The 19,761-nt window shown below is 46.4% G+C and overlaps 2 protein-coding genes across 3 annotated transcripts in view; one reads left to right on the top strand and one right to left on the bottom strand.

Annotated features, from left to right (window-relative positions):
- The window catches only part of C3HXorf58 (chromosome 3 CXorf58 homolog), a 39,936-nt gene extending 22,888 nt beyond the window's left edge, over positions 1 to 17,048 (bottom strand). Inside the window, exons 1-4 of one of the 2 annotated variants that reach the window (XM_077294593.1) lie at positions 16,955 to 17,048; positions 12,918 to 13,017; positions 10,161 to 10,255; positions 7,556 to 7,667 (exon numbers count right to left, since the gene is read on the bottom strand). In XM_077294593.1, coding sequence (XP_077150708.1) covers positions 7,556 to 7,667; positions 10,161 to 10,255; positions 12,918 to 13,016 — 306 coding nt within the window. In that variant the 5' untranslated portion in view covers position 13,017; positions 16,955 to 17,048. Of the gene's footprint in view, positions 1 to 7,555; positions 7,668 to 10,160; positions 10,256 to 12,917; positions 13,018 to 16,427; positions 16,767 to 16,954 lie in introns of those variants that run through there. The other variant, XM_077294594.1, reaches the window with a different exon arrangement.
- The window catches only part of APOO (apolipoprotein O), a 121,512-nt gene continuing 118,363 nt past the window's right edge, over positions 16,613 to 19,761 (top strand). Inside the window, exons 1-2 of the mRNA XM_077298182.1 lie at positions 16,613 to 16,744; positions 16,843 to 16,910. Coding sequence (XP_077154297.1) covers positions 16,613 to 16,744; positions 16,843 to 16,910 — 200 coding nt within the window. The remainder of the gene's footprint in view (positions 16,745 to 16,842; positions 16,911 to 19,761) is intronic.

Below are 19,761 nucleotides of genomic sequence, written 5' to 3'. Positions count from 1 at the left end.
GCCAAACAGCGATTTGATTTTACAGAACCTACTCTGCGTAATCCAAATTGGAGAATTATGCAGTACATATAACAACTGCGGCATCACAATCATCTTCAAAAGGTTCACTCTTCCAATTGCAGAGAGATGTAGTTTGTTCCACGCCGAAATTTTTGTACGCATTCTTTGTACCAGAGGGCTTAGATTAAGTTCTTCAAACCTCATCAGAGGAAGGGCGATTTGTATCCCCAAATATTTAAATTTCAAAACTACCTTCAATTTTGCTGACATTTCCACCTCCCCAGTACCCCTTTCTACCTCATCATTGGGCATAATGCACAATTTGTCCCAATTTATTTTGAGTCCAGAGAATTCCCCAAATTCCTCAATTAATGCCACCGCGTTATCCAGATTCTCCCGAGTCCCCCAAACATAACAAAATATCGTCAGCATACAGAGACACCTTCTCCTCCCTTGTTTTAGCGGCCAAGGGTTCCACAGCTAGGGCAAATAGCAACGGAGACAATGGGCACCCCTGCCTTGTACCCCTATGCAATGAGAAACTATCAGATAATTTATTATTTACTCTAATTTTTGCCATTGGAGAGGAGTATAGCAACCCCACCCAAGATATAAACTTAGGCCCAAACCCAAGGCACAACAAAACCGAACACAAATAATTCCATTCTACACAATCGAAGGCCTTATGGGCATCCAAAGACACCACCACTCTTTCCAGCATTTTCAGCTGTAATTTGCATATTTAAATATAGTCTCCTTAAATTGATTGCTGTAGATTTGTTGGGCATAAATCCAGATTGATCTGGGTGGATTACTTTATCAATCACATGGGTTAGTCTGTTGGCCAAGGCCTTCGCCAAAATCTTTATATCCGCCGTAAGGAGTGAGATTGGTCTGTAGGACTCCGGATTCAATGGATCCTTATCAGCTTTAGGAATGACCACAACAATGGCTTCTCTCATAGATGTAGGTAGCATTCCCCTCTCCAACGACTCATTCAATACCTTCTCCAATTTAGTTATTATTTCTTCATTAAAAATTTTGTACACCTCTACCGGAATGCCGTCCGCCCCCGGCGCCTTATTACCCGCCATGTCCGCCAGTGCCACCCTCAGTTCCTCCGCTGCCATCGGCCTATCCATCCATTCTCTATCTTCATCACCTAGTCTAGGAAGCTTAATCGCACTCATATACCTGTTCATCTCCTCTTGACCTTTATGTATCTTAGAGGAGTATAAGGGTACCGTCTCACATTGGCACTTTGATCGCTACGACGGCACGATCCGTGACGTTCCAGCGATATCCATACGATATCGCTGTGTCTGACACGCTACTGCGATCAGGGACCCTGCTGAGAATCGTACGTCGTAGCAGATCGTTTGAAACTTTATTTCATCGCTGGATCTCCCGCTGTCATCGCTGCATCGGGACACCAATCCAGCGATGCGTTCGCTTGTAACCAGGGTAAACATCGGGTTACTAAGCGCAGGGCCGCGCTTAGTAACCTGATGTTTACCCTGGTTTCCATCGTAAATGTAAAAAAAAAAAAACACAGTACATACTTACATTCCGGTGTCCGTCAGGTCCCTGGCCGTCTGCTTCCCGCACTGACTGTGAGCGCCGGCCGTAAAGTGAAAGCAGAGCACAGCGGTGACGTCACCGCTCTGCTTTGGCCGGCGCTTACACAGGATGCAGGAGGATTGCAGGGAAGCGGACGCAGGCACCGGAATGTGAGTATGTGTTTTTTTAATTTTACGTTTACGCTGGTAACCAGGGTAAACATCGGGTTACTAAGCGCCGCCCTGCGCTTAGTAACCCGATGTTTACCCTGGTTACCCGGGGACTTCGGCATCGTTGGTCGCTGGAGAGCTGTCTGTGTGACAGCTCTCCAGCAACCACACAACGACTTACCAACGATCACGGCCAGGTCGTATCGCTGGTCGTGATCGTTGGTAAATCGTTTTGTGTAACAGTACCCTAACTCACTGTAAAATTGTTTAAATACATCCAAAGTTTGATCCCCTTGTATAACCACATTACCTTCCTTTGTTTTAATTGCGTATACATGCGAGGATTCCCGTTGTGCCGAAGCTACCACTGAGAGCAGGTGCCCCACTTTTTCACCCTCCGCATAGAATGCCTCGTTCTGAAATGCCCGCAATCTCTCTGCCTTACGGATGTGAAGTTTATTAACCTCCGACTGGGCCACTCTCATGCGGGTCTGCATAGCTATGGAACACTGCGCACCCAATGCCTCCTCTGCTGCCCTTAATTCCTCCATCACTGCTTTATCTAGTTTTTGAGACCTAGTCTTATATCGAGATACTTCGCTGAATAAGATGCCTCTCAAAAACGCCTTCATAGTATCCCAAACTACATGACACTCTGCACTACCTTCGTTTATCCTAAAGAATTCACGCAGTTCCTCTCCTATCTTTCCCATATTCAGCAACCGTAACCAAAAGGGGTGAATTTTCCATCCCATACCTGCCAACTTCCCCTGTTCTCCCAATTGTAGAGATACCATCAGAGGACAATGATCCGATAGAACTCTGGGAAATGAAGGGATGGATAACTTGGTGCAGGAAGTAGAATATTTGCCCAAAGCCACATCAATGCAATACAAGGAACCATACGTCGCCGAGTAGCACGAGTAAGTGTAGTTCTCCATATTTTGAACTCTCCACAAGTCTATCCATCCAATTTCCCTCATGTAGTTTCCAAAAGGTGTTACATTCCCTTCCTCTCTGTTCCCTGTATGTTTGCCTTTATCCCAATGATCATTTGCAATATTATTCACGTCTCCTATTACAAGCAACGGGACTCCAGTCCATTTCCCCGATATGTCCAGAATTTCCTGTATCTTTTTTCCCGAAAATGGTGGAGGGATATATAAAGACACTATACATAATAATCTATGCAATATCTTACATACAATAAACACGTATTGCCCATCTTTGTCTATTATAACCTCCACTTCTTCATATGGACTAGAAGTGTGGATTAATACCGACACTCCCCTAGCATAGGCTGAGTACGTCGAGTGATAAGCCTTCCTCACCCATCTTTTTTGTAACATAGCTACTTTGTCTTCTACCAGGTGTGTTTCTTGAATCACTGAGGGCCTCAGCTTCAACAGATATTGTAGAATTGCGGCCCGATTTGAGACATTGGCGAGTCCCCTAACGTTCCAGCTTAGAATTTTAAATCTACCCCCCATGATATATCACAGTACCAAACGTTTGACTCATTAAGAAAGGATGTCTCAGTCCCCCCCCCGCCTCCCCATCTTCCCGCCTCTACCCCCCGTCCCAACCTTCCAACTGAAATAACTCCCATCTTTCCCTTCCATCCCCCTCCCGAAAAACTGTTTGTCTCCCACAACTTTTAAGCTGATAAGAATTCACTTCCTCTCTATTTGAGATCTAGGAGGGAGTTTTTACAGCCTAACAATACAAGCTCAATGCTCCAACTACTCTCCCGTCCACATTTATCAAACTGCAATGTCCGTTGCGCCGCTGAACACAACCCACATATACCAGCATAGCATTATGTCATCTCAGAGATGGCCATTAACTTATCAAATGCAAACTGAATAACAGGTAATCACTGTTTCAACATCACTCAGAGTCTGCTTCAACGGGACTGTTCCGCTCTAATATTTTTGGTGTTAGAATCCAGCCAGTGTGTCGCTTCCTCTGGATTCTGAAAAAAGTGCACCCGATCCAAAGCAACGACTCTCAGCTTAGCTGGGTAAATCATTGAATAGCGCAAATCCAAGTCTTGTAGTCGCCTTTTGACTTCTCCAAACGTCATTCGGAGCTTTTGGACGGCTGCAGAATAATCTGGGTAGATGGAGATGCGATTGCCATCTATGGTTAGATCCGCACAGTTCCTGGCTTTCCTCAGCAGGGTATCCCGGTCCCGATAATTCAGAACTTTAGCCAAGATGACTCTTGGGGCTGATCCTGGGGGCAGAGGTCTAGTGGGCACACGATGTGCCCTTTCAACAGAAAACATTTTAGTGAGACCATCCCCTCCTACAGTGTTTTTCAGCCATGACTCAATGTACTCAGTGGGGTTATTTCCTTCCGTTTTTTCTGGCACACCCACAATCCTCAGGTTACTCCTGCGGGAGCGGTTCTCAAGATAAAGTTTTAAATTCCAGTTCAGCTACACGCTGCACATACTTTTTTTCCCTTTTCAACAGTTCATTAACCAGGTCTTCAGCGCTCCCCACACGTTCTTCCACCACCTCCACTCTCTGTTCAACTTTGCGCACTGCAGCATTAATCGCAACCATCTCTCCCTTTAATTCATCCACACGACTGTTCAGAGCTGCATGGGCAGACTTGTTGTACATTACCACAGAGAATATATGTTTGAGCGTCGGCTCTGCTATGTCTAGTGTGTCCGGCTGTTCAAGCTGGTCAGCACGTGCATCCACATCAGGGGATCTCTGTTCCTCCCCACTGCTCTGCGACTGGCCCCCTCCTTCTTGTTCCCTAGGGACATACGTTGTTTCAGGTCTCTCACCTTCAGCCGCTGACCGCTCATTAGCAGCTTCCTCTGACCTCGCAAAGCGTTCCAGCCGAGCGATCACCTCCATCTTCCTTAGATATGCCGCGCTCGCCCTTGCTGCCTCTTCTGCAGTCTCGGCGCCATCTTGGGCCTGAGAGCTTCCTGACACTGCCGGCTCCTTCTGTCTCCTGCGCGTCATCCTCATGCGGGACTCCTCTCCACCCGACCGCACGCCGCTCACTGCTGCTCCCCGGGTCCCTGCACACTCCTTAGAGTGGTTTCAGCGTTCGGCGGCGCCTCAGGTACCAGTATTTAGGGAGATTGTGGCAGGAGAGCTCAGCCGCACGTCTTCTCACATCCTGCGCTAGGCCACGCCCTCGTATTAGCTTTGTAGTCTATAAAGAGACAACCCACTTGAGACCTTGTATCTAACCAGAGAGACGTCAGATACTACCACAAATTCTAGTAAATATTCAGAATTCGGTAAAGGAATATTCCCATCATCCCTCTACGATCCTCACCTCACAACAGACCCATGACTCCTGTCCCCAATCCTCACTCTGTTCTTAATCCGCAGTGTTCCAGTCTTTGAAGGCTATAGAAGAAGCAAAGGATGGCTTGCTCAGCTTTTTCTATAGACTACTATGGACATGACAGCACTAGTGATGAGCGATCATGCTCGTGAGCTAATAGTGTCTTCGGCATGCTCAAAAACTATGTTCTAGTCGCAGTCGCTACATGTCTCACGGAAGTTCGACAGACGCAACACATGCAGGGATTGCCTAACAGGTAATGCTTTTCTTGTCCTGATGAAAGTCTGTAGTACTTCGAAACACATTGACTGAATAAAGATAAAGCGCATATACTTTCCGTCTGGATATTTATTTATTTTTTTTTAACATGGGGCCCCAGCAGTGCAAATTATATGCAAATCCTCCTTATCTGTGTTTTCCCGATCTGATGACCCGTTGGACCTCCAGCAGCTGGATGTATAAGTGACTGAAATGTTGTGTATACACAACTAAATCGTGTTAGTATAACGTTATTTAAACCCTATTGCGCTGTCTTTTTTTCTCCTAGTTTTATTCTTTTTTTTTTTTTTTTTAAATCAAATAGATTTTATTAAATCATATGACACGCAGTAACACAGTCTGACACTTTTTCCAGACAGGTACAACGAATACAAAACCTATTAATACATTTTCATTTTACGAAAACAGGACCCTTACCCCATAACCAACCCTCCCTCACCCCAGTCCCTTACCCATTATCCAACACAACCAACTGACAACATCACCTCTTGAAAATTGTCCAACAGTACATGTAAAAGTCCCTCCAGAAGCAACTAAACGACCCCCATTCTACTCTGCAATAACTCAGCAGATGCCACGCCTGGGTAATCCATCCATCCGCCCCACACATTTTCAAGTTTTGTATTCTGACCTCTCTTGATATAGATATTAAATAAAATTAATTTTATTAATAAATTCCTTTTTCCCTCGCGGTTTTTCATCCAACCAATGCATTGCAATAAGCTTTCTCGCAGCATACAACAATCTTGCAATAATCAGCCTTCCACATTCATCCATTATCATCCATACAACCCAGAAGGCTAGTCAGCGGATTATGCACCACATTTACCCCCGTCACCTCTTGAATCAAATTAGGCACCTTCACCCAAAAGGGTTGGAGGCGAGCACATGACCACATCACTATGTATCAAATCTGAATCATCCTCACCGCACCTTGGTCATTTTGAGTCACCTCAGTCCTGCCGTCAACATCCATGCCGGGGTCCTGTACACCCTATACACCGTCACCCTCTTAGCCTCACTCAAGGACGCCCTGGGGATGTATTGAAGTATAGACTCCCACTGGGACTCAGACAAAGGACCCACGCCGCCACCCATTTTTCATTTAGCCTTAACGGATGTTTCAATAAAAAGGTATCCATCAGACCCCTGTACATCATGGTAATGAACCCCCTAGTACTCCTCCGAGGCCCGATAAGATTCAACAAGCTATCAGACTGCGGAATCACGCTCCTTTTGACAATTTAAGGCTGCAGATATTGAAAGAACATCTTCTGGGACAAAGGAAACTCAGTTCTAAGTGTCTCTCATGTTTTAATAACATACCCATCAAGCAACTGAGACACAAACCAATCTCATAAGCTCTGCCAACCTAGGATCAAACCAAATCGGCATATATATCATAAATTCCGTTAATCCCCTCCAATACTTAATTTTCAGCCACACTTTCCCCATCATAGCTATTGTTGGGAATTGTTTGGGGTTACTTCTGAATCTGCCTGCTTCCAGACTGGCTAACAATAGGCCTTTCCCTACCGCTTGTTCAATGATTATCCCGCTGAAGCGCTCTGTTCCGGTTCTCCCCAACCTGCCATATGCTGGCATTGAGATGCTATATAGTAAATCCATGGATTGGGGACCGCCAGACCATCCTCATCCTTCACCCTTAGCAGATGTTCCAATTTGATGTACACCAGGCCACCCTTCCAAATTAAGTCCCTAGAGTATTGGTCCTATAAAATTTACTCTGAGGCAGCCACACTGGAGCATTATGCAATATGTATAGGAGCTGAGGCATAAGTATCATTTTGATCAAATTTACTCTTCCTGCAACCAACAGAAATAGCTTTTTCCAGGCCCCGATCTTCTGCTGGAACTTCCCAAGCAAAGGAGTCAGGTTGAGCCGCACATAGTCCTCTATTTTGTCCGAAACCACAATGCCCAGGTATTTAAACTCATGTACCACCCTTAAGGGAACCCCAGGGTCTAGTGTCAAAGGAGCCGCCGCGTCCATGGGCAACAACACATACTTATCCCAATTAATAGATAATCCGGACAGAGCTCCACATTTTTTAATGCTGTTCATAACGGCCCCCAGAGACTCCTGCGCATCCTAGTTTTATTCTATTATTCTAAACATAAAATATACTAACTTTCTGAGACAGACACTAAAACGACAAAGTCTGAGCACCAGTTTATTGATCATCCCACATACACGTTACCTCGCTTGACGGTATAATTATTTTCTTTCCAGTGATATATCGGCTTCCGTGTCCCCCAGAACTGTGGAAAATCTTAAAAACAATGAATGGTGGAAACTCGTAACCTGCAAATCTGCAAAAGAGCAAAATGCTACATTTCACTGTCTTGTATTTAATTTTTCTTATTAGTTTTTACAGCCAGCTACCTACACACAAACACTATCAGGCAGCCTGGTGGCTCAGTGGTTAGCACTGCAGCCTTGCAGCACTGGGGTCCTGGGTTCAAATACCACCAAGGACAACAACTGCAAGGAGTTTGTATGTTCTCCCCATGTTTCCTCCCACACTCCAAAGACATACTGATAGGGAATTTAGATTGTGAGCCCATCAGGGACAGCGATGATAATGTGTGCAAACGGTAAAGTGCTGCGGAATATGTAGGCGCTATATAAATAAAAAGATTATTACTATTAAACACTAGTGGATAGCGTTATCAGGTTATGTGCATCTTATAACGACTGATGGACAGGGGTGGGTGACCCAGGGGGGAGGTCTGCAGAGCCGTGTGTACAGCAGAGTAGCAGTGCTGGGTAGGGTAGGGCTGGAGATGTCTCACCAGTGCCAGGCTCTCGGATCCAGAACTGGACCTGTGTGTACTTGCGCTGGGCAGCATAAGAGATGGATTTTTTTTTTAGTACATTAGCTGCCTGAGTATGGTGGGCTGGGAACGTGTTGTGTTGGGGGCTAGATCCAAGGTTTGCACTGGGGTCCGTCAGACTCTAAACACTAATGATGAAATTAATATTAATTTTGTGTTAGGTAATGGAGAGGCACACCCATTACTAACCCAGCAATCAAAAATAAAAACACACACACTAAATATTCTTTGAAAAAAAAAAACACTTCTCCACACGTTTCCTGGTTACCCAATTTGCAAAAAAAACAAACAAACAAAAACCCATGCAGGTCCACCAAATTCGACATAGTCCACAAATGGAAGTCTGAAAAACATAAAAAGAGAGAAATACAGACAAGACACTGTTCCTTGTTCACCAATTTATTAGAAAACAGAGTTTCCATGCACGTCCGACATAGTCCATGTGCTTCCCACAACGATCCCCGAATCTGAAATCCAAAGGCTATAGAAACTTGATCAGAGAACGAAGCTCCATAGGCTGCAGCGGCAGCCACTGCGGGTCCTGCTCATAAGGGGCAGCGTGACTCTGCGACTGAGCGGTATACTTACGTCACCGAGATTCAGCATCAGGGTCTCGCGAAGCGCAGCAGGAGCCGGCAACTGTGATGAGCGGTGATATTAATGCTATTCGCAGGCGCCAGGTATTGATATCACTTACTGCTATTCAGTGTCGCCAGGGCCAGATTTGGAGAATGATGGATTACATTGGAGCTGCGGGGAAACATCTTTTCTAATAAATTGATGAATGAGGGACAGTGTTGAGGTTTTTTCTTTTCCTCTCTTTTTATGTTTTTCAGGTTTTTATTATGGATTACAAATTTGGTGGACCCGCATGTTTTATTTTTTAATAAATTAGGGAACCAGGAAACTGTGGGAGGTTTTTTTTTTCCAAATAAAAGTATTTTTCTGTGTGTGTGTTTTTATTTTTGATTACTGGGTTATTAATGGGAGTGTCTGATAGACACCTCTACATTACTAACCACAGGGTTTAATGCCAGCTGTGATTTTTGACAAATAACAGCTGACATCAACCTCATTTACCATTTCCATGACCGCCACCGCACCAGGGCAATCAGGCCTGCAAAGCGCCAGAATGGGAGCAGTTCATGTTCTGCTCCATTTCTTGGGCGGCTGTGGGTTGGTATTTTTAGGCTGGGAAGGGCCCAATAACCATGGACCTTCCCAGCCTGATAATACCAGCCTGCAGCTGTCTGCTTTACCTTTGCTTGTTATCAGAAATGGGGGAAACTCCACGTCGTTTTATTTTTCATTAGGATAAATAAAGATAAACACCCTTTAATGTCACATGAAAGGCACTAAAGGGTGCAAATTAATTATATGTAGGGGAATTATGTAATTATATATCTACAAGATATCTATTCTTGATATTTATCTAATTTAAGGGTTCTGGCTGTGAATTTACTGTACTTGGCTGATTAAATTTCCTGGTTCCTTTGAGATGTGTGCCAGAAAAAAAAAAAAAAAAAGGATGGCATACGCATGGTCCGTGTGCTATCCATTTTTTTTTTTTTTTAATTGCACTCATTGACTTGCATTGGCGAGTCTAACCCGATATACTCAGCATGCTGCTATTTTTTTTCCCCAGACCCCAATTACAGCTGAACAAAAACTTGCAGATGAGCACTGACTCAATGAATAACATTAGAGCAATGCAAATTTTTCTCACATTGCACTTGGCGAATTTATATGCAAGTGGGAGCAAGGCCTTATACAAAGTGATCCACTGAAATGTGGGGTCCCAGATGATATCAAAGAAATTACGTGGCCAAAAAATAAAAAAAAAATAAAGGGTAGACTTGAGGATCACTACTATTTCTGACATTGCACATTTACTAGGACAAGACAATACATTGTTTATAGGGTTAGGGTTCTGTGCTACCATTTGCTATAACAATTTTTGGGTACTACCTGAATCTTACTATACACTGCATCCCAGGATCTTTGAGTAATTCAGCTTCCAGGGGACTGACTTTCTTGAGAATTTCATATGTTGCGCAGGTTTCCTACAAAACAGTTCATGCAAAAAGTTGTTGATATTTATCAAATGTGAAAAGTCAACTAGATGCCAAGCCCGTCACTTGGACAAACTTCTACAGCCCCACATGCGATGTTGTGGGCTACTTTGTGTACTATGGATTCCATTCAGGGGCGTAACTACCGCGGTCGCAGCGGTCGCCATTGCGACCGGGCCCCGCAGGTCAGGGGCCCCGGGCCGGCAGGTCTGAGCAGGGCCAGGCTGGCCATCGGGCACTTCTGGCAAATGCCAGAAGAGCCGATGCCAGTAGTGGGCCGCTGCACTGTTCCTCCCCCGGAACCCCCCCCAGTGCCGCCGCCGCCGCCGCATTTAACTATACCGGCGTCTATGACACCGGGATAGTTCAATGCAATGATGGGAGGAGAGAGCGTCACCTGACGCTTCCTCTCCCATCATTCCCCGCTCTGCCTCTGACAGTACACTGCGGGTGCGCGATGACGTCATATCATCGCGCACCTGCAGTGTCCTGGGCAGACTGCAGCCGCCAGGAGCAGCGCGGGCAAAAGGAAAGGTGAGGAGAGTTTTTTTTTTTTTTCTTTTTAACCGGACTGTGGGGCCATTATCGGGGGGGGGGGGGGGGGTGAGATGTGGGCTGTGCTCTATATACCCCTGTGCGGGCTCTGCTGTATATACCCCTGTGCGGGCTGTGCTCTATATACCCCTGTGCGGGCTCTGCTGTATATACCCCTGTGGGGGCTGTGCTGTATATATCCCTGTGCGGGCTCTGCTGTATATACCACTGTGCGGTCTGTGCTGGATATACCACTGTGCGGTCTGTGCTGGATATACCACTGTGCGGTCTGTGCTGGATATACCACTGTGAGGGCTGTGCTCTATATACCCCCTGTGCTGGCTGTGCTGTATATACCCCTGTGCGGGCTGTGCTGTATATACCCCTGTGCGGGCTGTGCTGTATATACCCCTGTGCGGGCTGTGCTGTATATACCCCTGTGCGGGCTGTGCTGGATATACCACTGTGCGGTCTGTGCTGGATATACCACTGTGAGGGCTGTGCTCTATATACCCCCTGTGCTGGCTGTGCTGGATATACCACTGTGCGGTCTGTGCTGGATATACCACTGTGCGGTCTGTGCTGGATATACCACTGTGCGGTCTGTGCTGGATATACCACTGTGAGGGCTGTGCTGGATATACCACTGTGCGGTCTGTGCTGGATATACCACTGTGCGGGCTGTGCTGGATATACCACTGTGCGGGCTGTGCTGGATATACCACTGTGCGGGCTGTGCTGGATATACCACTGTGCGGGCTGTGCTGGCACCCAACACCATGTTGCAGTGCAGGAGATTCCTGCAACAGTCCGAGGCGTATCTAGGGGAAGCGGGGCAGGGGAAGGTGGGGGGGTTGTGGGGGCGGGGGAAGGTGGGGGGGGGGTAGGGGGGGGCCCCCATTTGGAAGTTCGCACCGGGGCCCATAACTTTGTAGTTACGCCACTGATTCCATTCATAAAAAAAATGGGATATAGAGGTAGATTCTTCTCTGTACGCTTATATAATTAGAAGTCCAATTAAGTAATCCAATGAAAAAGTGGCTTTATTCAACGCGTTTCGGAGCACCACTGTTCCTTCATCAGGATAATTACACATCAGGATACCACTGTTACGGTACATTTTATGTGGCATCCTGATGAAGGAGCTGTGGTGCTCCGAAACGCGTTGAATAAAGCCACTTTTTCATTGGATTACTTAATTGGACTTCTAATTTTTTTAAGCGGCGCAGAGAAGAATCTACCTCTATATCCCATTTTTTTATCTTAGGTTGGTCATGAGGAGACCGGTGTATCTGCAGCAGCTTTCCTCTTTATGAGCCTCTGTTAGGGCTCAATCTGGTGAGTAAATTTGAATAGAATTTATCTCCTTATACCCAGATAAGACCCTATTGAGCTTTTCATTTCCTTCTAGCCCTTTACTGATGGATTCCATTCATTAAGACTGGCATTGCACACACCAGTCATAATAAAGGACTTACTGGAGTGTGATGCGCCAAAGTCATTAAAATGAGCACAACACTTTATGAATGCGACACATCTGTAGCGTGCGCCTCGGCAGAAGTTTTACTCTAATAAGGGACTGGAGTCACGTTTCTGACATATAAAACATCAACACATATAATTAAGTTAACAGGAGGGTGTACTCATGCCCTGTCCCATCCCGGTTCCGCCCCAGCTGCTTCAAACTGGTGTCAAAAATGCCCAAAGTTGCACGTATTTAGCAAAACTGTGCAAAAAGTTTGCAACTTTTCAAAGTGTTTTACACCAGTTTTCTAGCAAAAACTCTGATGAATCGCACCGTTTCCATATATTCGCCTATGCCTACAGGGCTGTTACCAGACTTAATTTGTAATTTCTGATTTAGCTTGTACATGTTCCATATAGAATATGTTGGAGCCATAGAAATTAAGATTATTATTGTGGTACATGTGCATTCTTCCAGACAAGTAACGTCACAGTACCATAAACCTCCTAAGGGAAGTTATATTACATATTGTGGAAGATCACAGGATTGTATTGTGTTTTATGACTTGTAATTAATTTATTATTTGGTTATTGTTACTTGATTTTTAAAGTAACAAAGAGAAAAGTATAAAGAAAAAAATGTTTTGATACATACAGCAGCCTGAGCAGCGTGTCTGAGGAGTGTAAAGATCTGCTTGTTGCGGTGACACCTCCATGCTCTTTGAATTTGGATCACAGCAACACCAATATCCATCCTGGACAAAGCAAATAAAGGAAAATGTCAATGCACATAGAGCATCAGGAGGGAGTTTGATAGCAAATTCTTCTGAAGCCAACTACAAACCATGTGCAAGGCCACATACAGGATATAGTATCAAGAAGGTCTATGCAGTAATAAGGTCAACTCAAGCAATTAGGGCGCAGTCAGATGTCCAATTTTTCCATGTATGAGAAAAAAAAGGATGGATCATTCTGATCAGAGTTTAGTACATGATCAGAGTTTGGTATGTGATCCATGCGATTTTCCTCAAAAGTTGAAAAGTTACAATTAAAAAAAAAAAATACGTCTCCACCTTCTCCATTCTGTCAGTCAGTGAAAATCACACCGCACTCAGATGTCACCCGAATACAGTCCAATTTTACTTTCACAGACCCACTGACTTTCACTGGCGATTTTGAGCCGATGCTCGCATCAAAATTGGACATGTCTCCAAGGTTTTCTGAGGACATGTGAATGGCCCCGTATACTATCACAGGTACGAGTGCCATCCAAGAAAACAATGACTAGCACGCCTACGCCAAAAATCAGAAGTCTGAATGAGCCCTTATACTGAGTCATAAAGGTCAGTGCACGGCCCTCACAGAACAGGGAGGAACCTTCATAGTCGCAGAACTTGGATTGCAGCTTGTTGTCCAGGAGGGCAGGTAGAGAGTGACAGACCCCACACTACACATGGAGGGCAGGTAGAGAGCGACAGACCCCGCACTACACGTGAAGGTCAGGTAGAGAGCGACAGACCCCGCACTACACGTGGAGGACAGGTAGAGAGCGACAGACCCCACACTACACGTGGAGGGCAGGTAGAGAGTGACAGACCCCGCACTACACATGGAGGGCAGGTAGAGAGCGACAGACCCCGCACTACACGTGAAGGTCAGGTAGAGAGCGACAGACCCCGCACTACACGTGGAGGACAGGTAGAGAGCGACAGACCCCACACTACACGTGGAGGACAGGTAGAGAGCGACAGACCCCACACTACACGTGGAGGACAGGTAGAGAGCGACAGACCCCACACTACACGTGGAGGGCAGGTAGAGAGTGACAGACCCCGCACTACACGTGGAGAACAGGTAGAGAGTGACAGACCCCACACTACACATGGAGGACAGGTAGAGAGTGACAGACCCCACACTACACATGGAGGACAGGTAGAGAGTGACAGACCCCGCACTACACATGGAGGACAGGTAGAGAGTGACAGACCCCACACTACACATGGAGGACAGGTAGAGAGTGACAGACCCCGCACTACACATGGAGGACAGGTAGAGAGTGACAGACCCCGCACTACACGTGGCGGACAGGTAGAGAGTGACAGACCCCGCACTACACGTGGAGGACAGGTAGAGAGCGACAGACCCCACACTACACGTGGAGGACAGGTAGAGAGCGACAGACCCCACACTACACGTGGAGGGCAGGTAGAGAGTGACAGACCCCGCACTACACGTGGAGAACAGGTAGAGAGCGACAGACCCCACACTACACATGGAGGACAGGTAGAGAGTGACAGACCCCGCACTACACATGGAGGACAGGTAGAGAGTGACAGACCCCACACTACACATGGAGGACAGGTAGAGAGTGACAGACCCCGCACTACACATGGAGGACAGGTAGAGAGTGACAGACCCCGCACTACACGTGGCGGACAGGTAGAGAGTGACAGACCCCGCACTACACGTGGAGGACAGGTAGAGAGTGACAGACCCCACACTACACGTGGAGGACAGGTAGAGAGTGACAGACCCCGCACTACACATGGAGGACAGGTAGAGAGTGACAGACCCCGCACTACACATGGAGGACAGGTAGAGAGTGACAGACCCCGCACTACACGTGGAGGACAGGTAGAGAGTGACAGACCCCACACTACACGTGGAGGACAGGTAGAGAGTGACAGACCCCACACTACACGTGGAGGACAGGTAGAGAGTGACAGACCCCACACTACACGTGGAGGACAGGTAGAGAGTGACAGACCCCACACTACACATGGAGGACAGGTAGAGAGTGACAGACCCCGCACTACACATGGAGGACAGGTAGAGAGTGACAGACCCCGCACTACACGTGGAGGACAGGTAGAGAGTGACAGACCCCACACTACACATGGAGGACAGGTAGAGAGTGACAGACCCCACACTACACATGGAGGACAGGTAGAGAGTGACAGACCCCGCACTACACATGGAGGACAGGTAGAGAGTGACAGACCCCGCACTACACGTGGCGGACAGGTAGAGAGTGACAGACCCCGCACTACACGTGGAGGACAGGTAGAGAGTGACAGACCCCGCACTACACATGGAGGACAGGTAGAGAGTGACAGACCCCACACTACACATGGAGGACAGGTAGAGAGTGACAGACCCCGCACTACACATGGAGGACAGGTAGAGAGACCCCGCACTACACGTGGAGGACAGGTAGAGAGTGACAGACCCCACACTACACATGGAGGGCAGGTAGAGAGCGACAGACCCCACACTACACGTGGAGGGCAGGTAGAGAGCGACAGACCCAACACTACACATGGAGGGCAGGTAGAGAGTGACAGACCCCACACTACACGTGGAGGCCAGTCATAGGCTCTACATTGGACATATGGTAAGTTCACACTGGGCGTTTTTTCATCTTTTTTTCTGCAGCAAATCCTGATCTCAGGCAGGAAAGAAGCTGCAAAAAAAGCATGTTTCCATTTAAGGGCTTGTTCACACGATCCTTTTTTCGCTGCGGATTTTTCAGGTCCTGATTTGTGAAAACCGCAGTGCAAAACCTGCGGTGGTTTTCACTGCGGTTTTCAGTCCTTTTTCTACTGCGGATTCCACTGTGGGTTTCCAGCTGCATTTTCCTATTGGTGCAGGTGGAAACCTGCTGCGGAATCCGCAGACAGAATTGACATGGTACTTCTTTTTTTCCGCTGAAAATCCGCGCTGATTTTCAAGCCGAAAAAAGGATAGTGGGCACAGCGGATTTCGTTTTCCATAGGGTAACATTGTACTGTACCCTGCATGGAAAACGTCTGCGGATCCGCAGCTGCAAATCCACTGCGGATCCGCAGCGAAAAAAGGATCGTGTGAACATAGCCTTAGTCAATGGGTGAAAAACGCTGAAAGCAGTGACAAGCTCTATGTCCAAAAAAACATGCAAAGTACAAAATCCTGATGACAAAAAACCAATGTGTGTGCACGACATTTCTGAAATCTCAGGCTTTGATTTTACTATAAAACGCAGCTGAAAATTAGCATTAAAGACACAGCAAAGACGCCCAGTGTGAACTTAGCCAAAATGATCGTGCAGCCGCAGAAAACCAGTCTATAACTAATATGCCAGGAATGTTTGTCATGGGAGCAGCAGTGACCTGACAGGAACACTTACTCCGGGATTACCGCCTGCTGGGCGCTCATGTGACCTTTCCTCGGCGGCAGCGATTCCCCAGAGCCGCTGGTGGGAAGGCTGATAGTGACCGACGTGCTGGACATGGCGGGAGCTCCGGGGTTACACACAGCGGGGGCGGCGCTCAACCTGCACATTAGACCAGAATCACGGCGTTTACCGTCACCATGACAACCCCGGGAGGGCACGTCACATCCTGTCTCACATATAGTCACAAGGCGCCCAGAGCCTATTCCCGGCCCATTATAGCAAGTCCTCACATCAAAAAAGCCTATTGCAATAACTCCTTGCACCGCTGTGTGACAGGGTTTCCTACCAACGCCTCAATATCGTGCAATGTGAAAATGTCCTATCCGAGACGCCGTCGCTGCGCTTAGAAGCGTTGCTAGGGGTCTAGCGGTTGCTAAGGTGTCGCGGCCTGGTTTCCTCCTGCAGCCTGACCTCCCCGCTGCTGTCATGCTCAAGGTGAGAACTGAAAAGAGGCGCCGCACTCATTACACTGCGGTTACCGGGGGTCTGTGTGCAGTCAGCATGGCGGCGACTTCCCCTGGCGTCCGTGCGCGCCCTGTGGCTGCTGTGTAACTACAAGTGTCAGCATGCCCTTCTCCTGTCATTACTGTTACGGGGTCCAGACAAGAATTACATGTCAGAGGCGTGTACACGTGTGTGTGTATGTATGTATATGTGTACTGTATGTGTGTGTGTGTGTATATATATATATATATATATATATATATATATATATATATATATATACTGGCCAGGTGGCCACCTGTTTGCCGATTTGTCGTATCTCCTGGCAAAACCAAAAAGTCCCCACATCCTCATTGTGGACACGTAGCCGGAGGCCTCTGTCAGACGTCCGTGTTGCTCGTCCGTGTTCTAGCCGTGTCACTGATGAGAAGGGCCCATAGAAGTCTTTGGCTGGTATCAGTGCGCTGTCTGTGCCTAACATTAAACAGGCAAGAAGAAGCTTTGTAATTTATACATCTGTGAAAAACACGGATAACACACTAAGCATATGTTCACATGTTAGGTATTTGCAGCAAAATTTTCTGCGCCATTTCTGCATCTCTTGGCAGGAAAAACACTGCATAAGATAGTTGTGTTTTTGGCCCATATTTTTTATACTTGTGTTTTTGGAGCAGATTTTTCCCCCACTCGCAAGTATCAGTGAAATCTGCAGTAAAAAACGCTGAAAGAACTGACATATGACTGATTTAATGTAAGCTGCGTTTTTCACTGTCCATTGTGGCGCTGTCCTTTTTACTTTTTGGATATGACTGGTTTAAATCAGCTGCAATCACTAATAGAGATGGGTGAACCCAAACACGACTTCTCCTGGAATTCCATGATACCAGTCAGGTTCGGCAGCCCAAACAAAGCTTGTTGCAAGTCTGCAGCGCAGCCAATCAACAAGCTTTTCCTGAGTGGGCATTTCCGGGCTCCATCACAGCTATGTCAAGTATGGGCATGGCTGTGACTGGCCAGCGCCCCATGTTTTTTTTTTTTTGTTTTTTAAAAAGGGTACCACCCCATTTTTGATAACCAGCCAAGCTAAAGCAGACAGCTGGGGACTGGTATTCTCAGGCTGATAAGGGGCCTTGGATATTGGCCTTCATCGTCCTAAAAATAGCAGCCCGCAGCCACCCCAGAAAAGGCACATCCATTAGACGTGCCAATTTTGGCACTTTGCCGGCTCTTCCCATTTGCCCTGGTTTGTTGACAAGTGGGGTAATAGTTTTGGGGTTGATGTCAGCTGTTTTATGTCCGCTAACACCAGACTCTGGGATTAGTAATGGAGAGGCGTCTAGAAGACACCCCTGTTACTAATCCCATAAAAAGTGAGACACACAGAAAAAGTTCTTTAATTGAACAAACACTACCCCACAATAACCCTCTTTTACCCATGTATTAATGTAAAAAAATCAAATTTGTACTCGCCTATGGGTGTGCAAAAAGCCCAGATGCCATACGCAGCCACATTATAACATCCAGATTTTTTTCATCAGCTATGACCTGCGATAACATTACTGACATCAGCGCTCGTCACAGCAGCCGGATTCACACGTTACTCTCAGTGTGTGCCGAATGCCGTGCCAAGTGGTCACATTACTGCTCACTACATCATCTGGATTTTTTTTTAAGTAATAAATGGGTAAAAAAGTGTTGGGGAGTGCTTTGTACAAACAAAGGACTTTTCTCTGTGTGTGTTTTTTGCTTTAAACTTATGGGGTTAGTAATGCAGATGTCTTATAGACTTCTCTCCATTACTAACGTCTGGGTGTGATGTCAGCGAACATTACGCGGCTACCCCAAAATATTACCCTGCTTGCCATCGCACCGGGACAAAGTGCCAGAATTGTCCTATCTAATGGATGCGCCTTTTCTGGGGCGGCTGCCGGATGTTATTTTTAGGTTGGGGAGCACCAAATATCCATGGACCTTCCCAGCCTGAGAATACCAGCCTCAAGCTGTCTGCTGTACCTTGGCTGGTTATCAAAAAATAGGAGAGACCCCACGCCGGATTTTTACTTTTTTTTAATTAATAAAAAGGCATAGGGGCCCCTCTATTTTTGATAACCAGCCAAGATAAAGCAGACAGTTTAGGACTGTGATGGAGCCCGAAATGCCCACACTAGAAAAGCTTATTGATTGGCTGCACTGCAGCTTTGTTTGGGCTGCCAAACCCAAACAGTAATGCTAATTTCCATGAGAAGTTTGGAGTCCGTGCACGAACCCTAGGTGTCCGGTCCAGACCCCGAACATTAGCATTCGGGTTCGGCCATCATTATTGGCCACACTTTCTCCAAACAAATACATACCCCAAGAAGGATTCCGTAAAACTTACAGCTCAGGAAGGAAAAAAATAAAGTCATCACACAACCCTGTGGGCAGAAAAATAAATTTGCTTCAGGTGTCAGAAATGGCAAACAACTTTTTTTTTTTTTTTCAAGATTTTGAATTTTTTCTTAACTATTAAAATATAAAAAAAATTATACAAGTTGGATATCGCCATAATCGTACTGGCCTGCAGAATCATGTTGCCATATTTTTACTATACAATGAAATACAGCGCAAAATACAATGGCAGTATTTCATTTTTTTTTTTCATTAATACACCGCACTTGGAATTTTTTCTTGTGTTCAATACACTATGTGGTAAAATTAATTGTGTTAATAAAGACTACAACTGGTTCTGCAGAAACAAATCCTCATAAGACTACCGTATGTTGACGGAAAAAATATAAAAGCTATGGCTCTTGGAAGAAGAGGGTAGGAAAAAAGCGCAAAAATGAATCATGTCCAGGTCCTG

The sequence above is a fragment of the Ranitomeya variabilis genome, chromosome 3 (assembly GCF_051348905.1).
Source record: "Ranitomeya variabilis isolate aRanVar5 chromosome 3, aRanVar5.hap1, whole genome shotgun sequence".
NCBI lineage: Eukaryota > Metazoa > Chordata > Amphibia > Anura > Dendrobatidae > Ranitomeya > Ranitomeya variabilis.
Note: the sequence above shows the minus strand (reverse complement) of the source record. Positions and strands in the feature narration are given on the sequence as shown.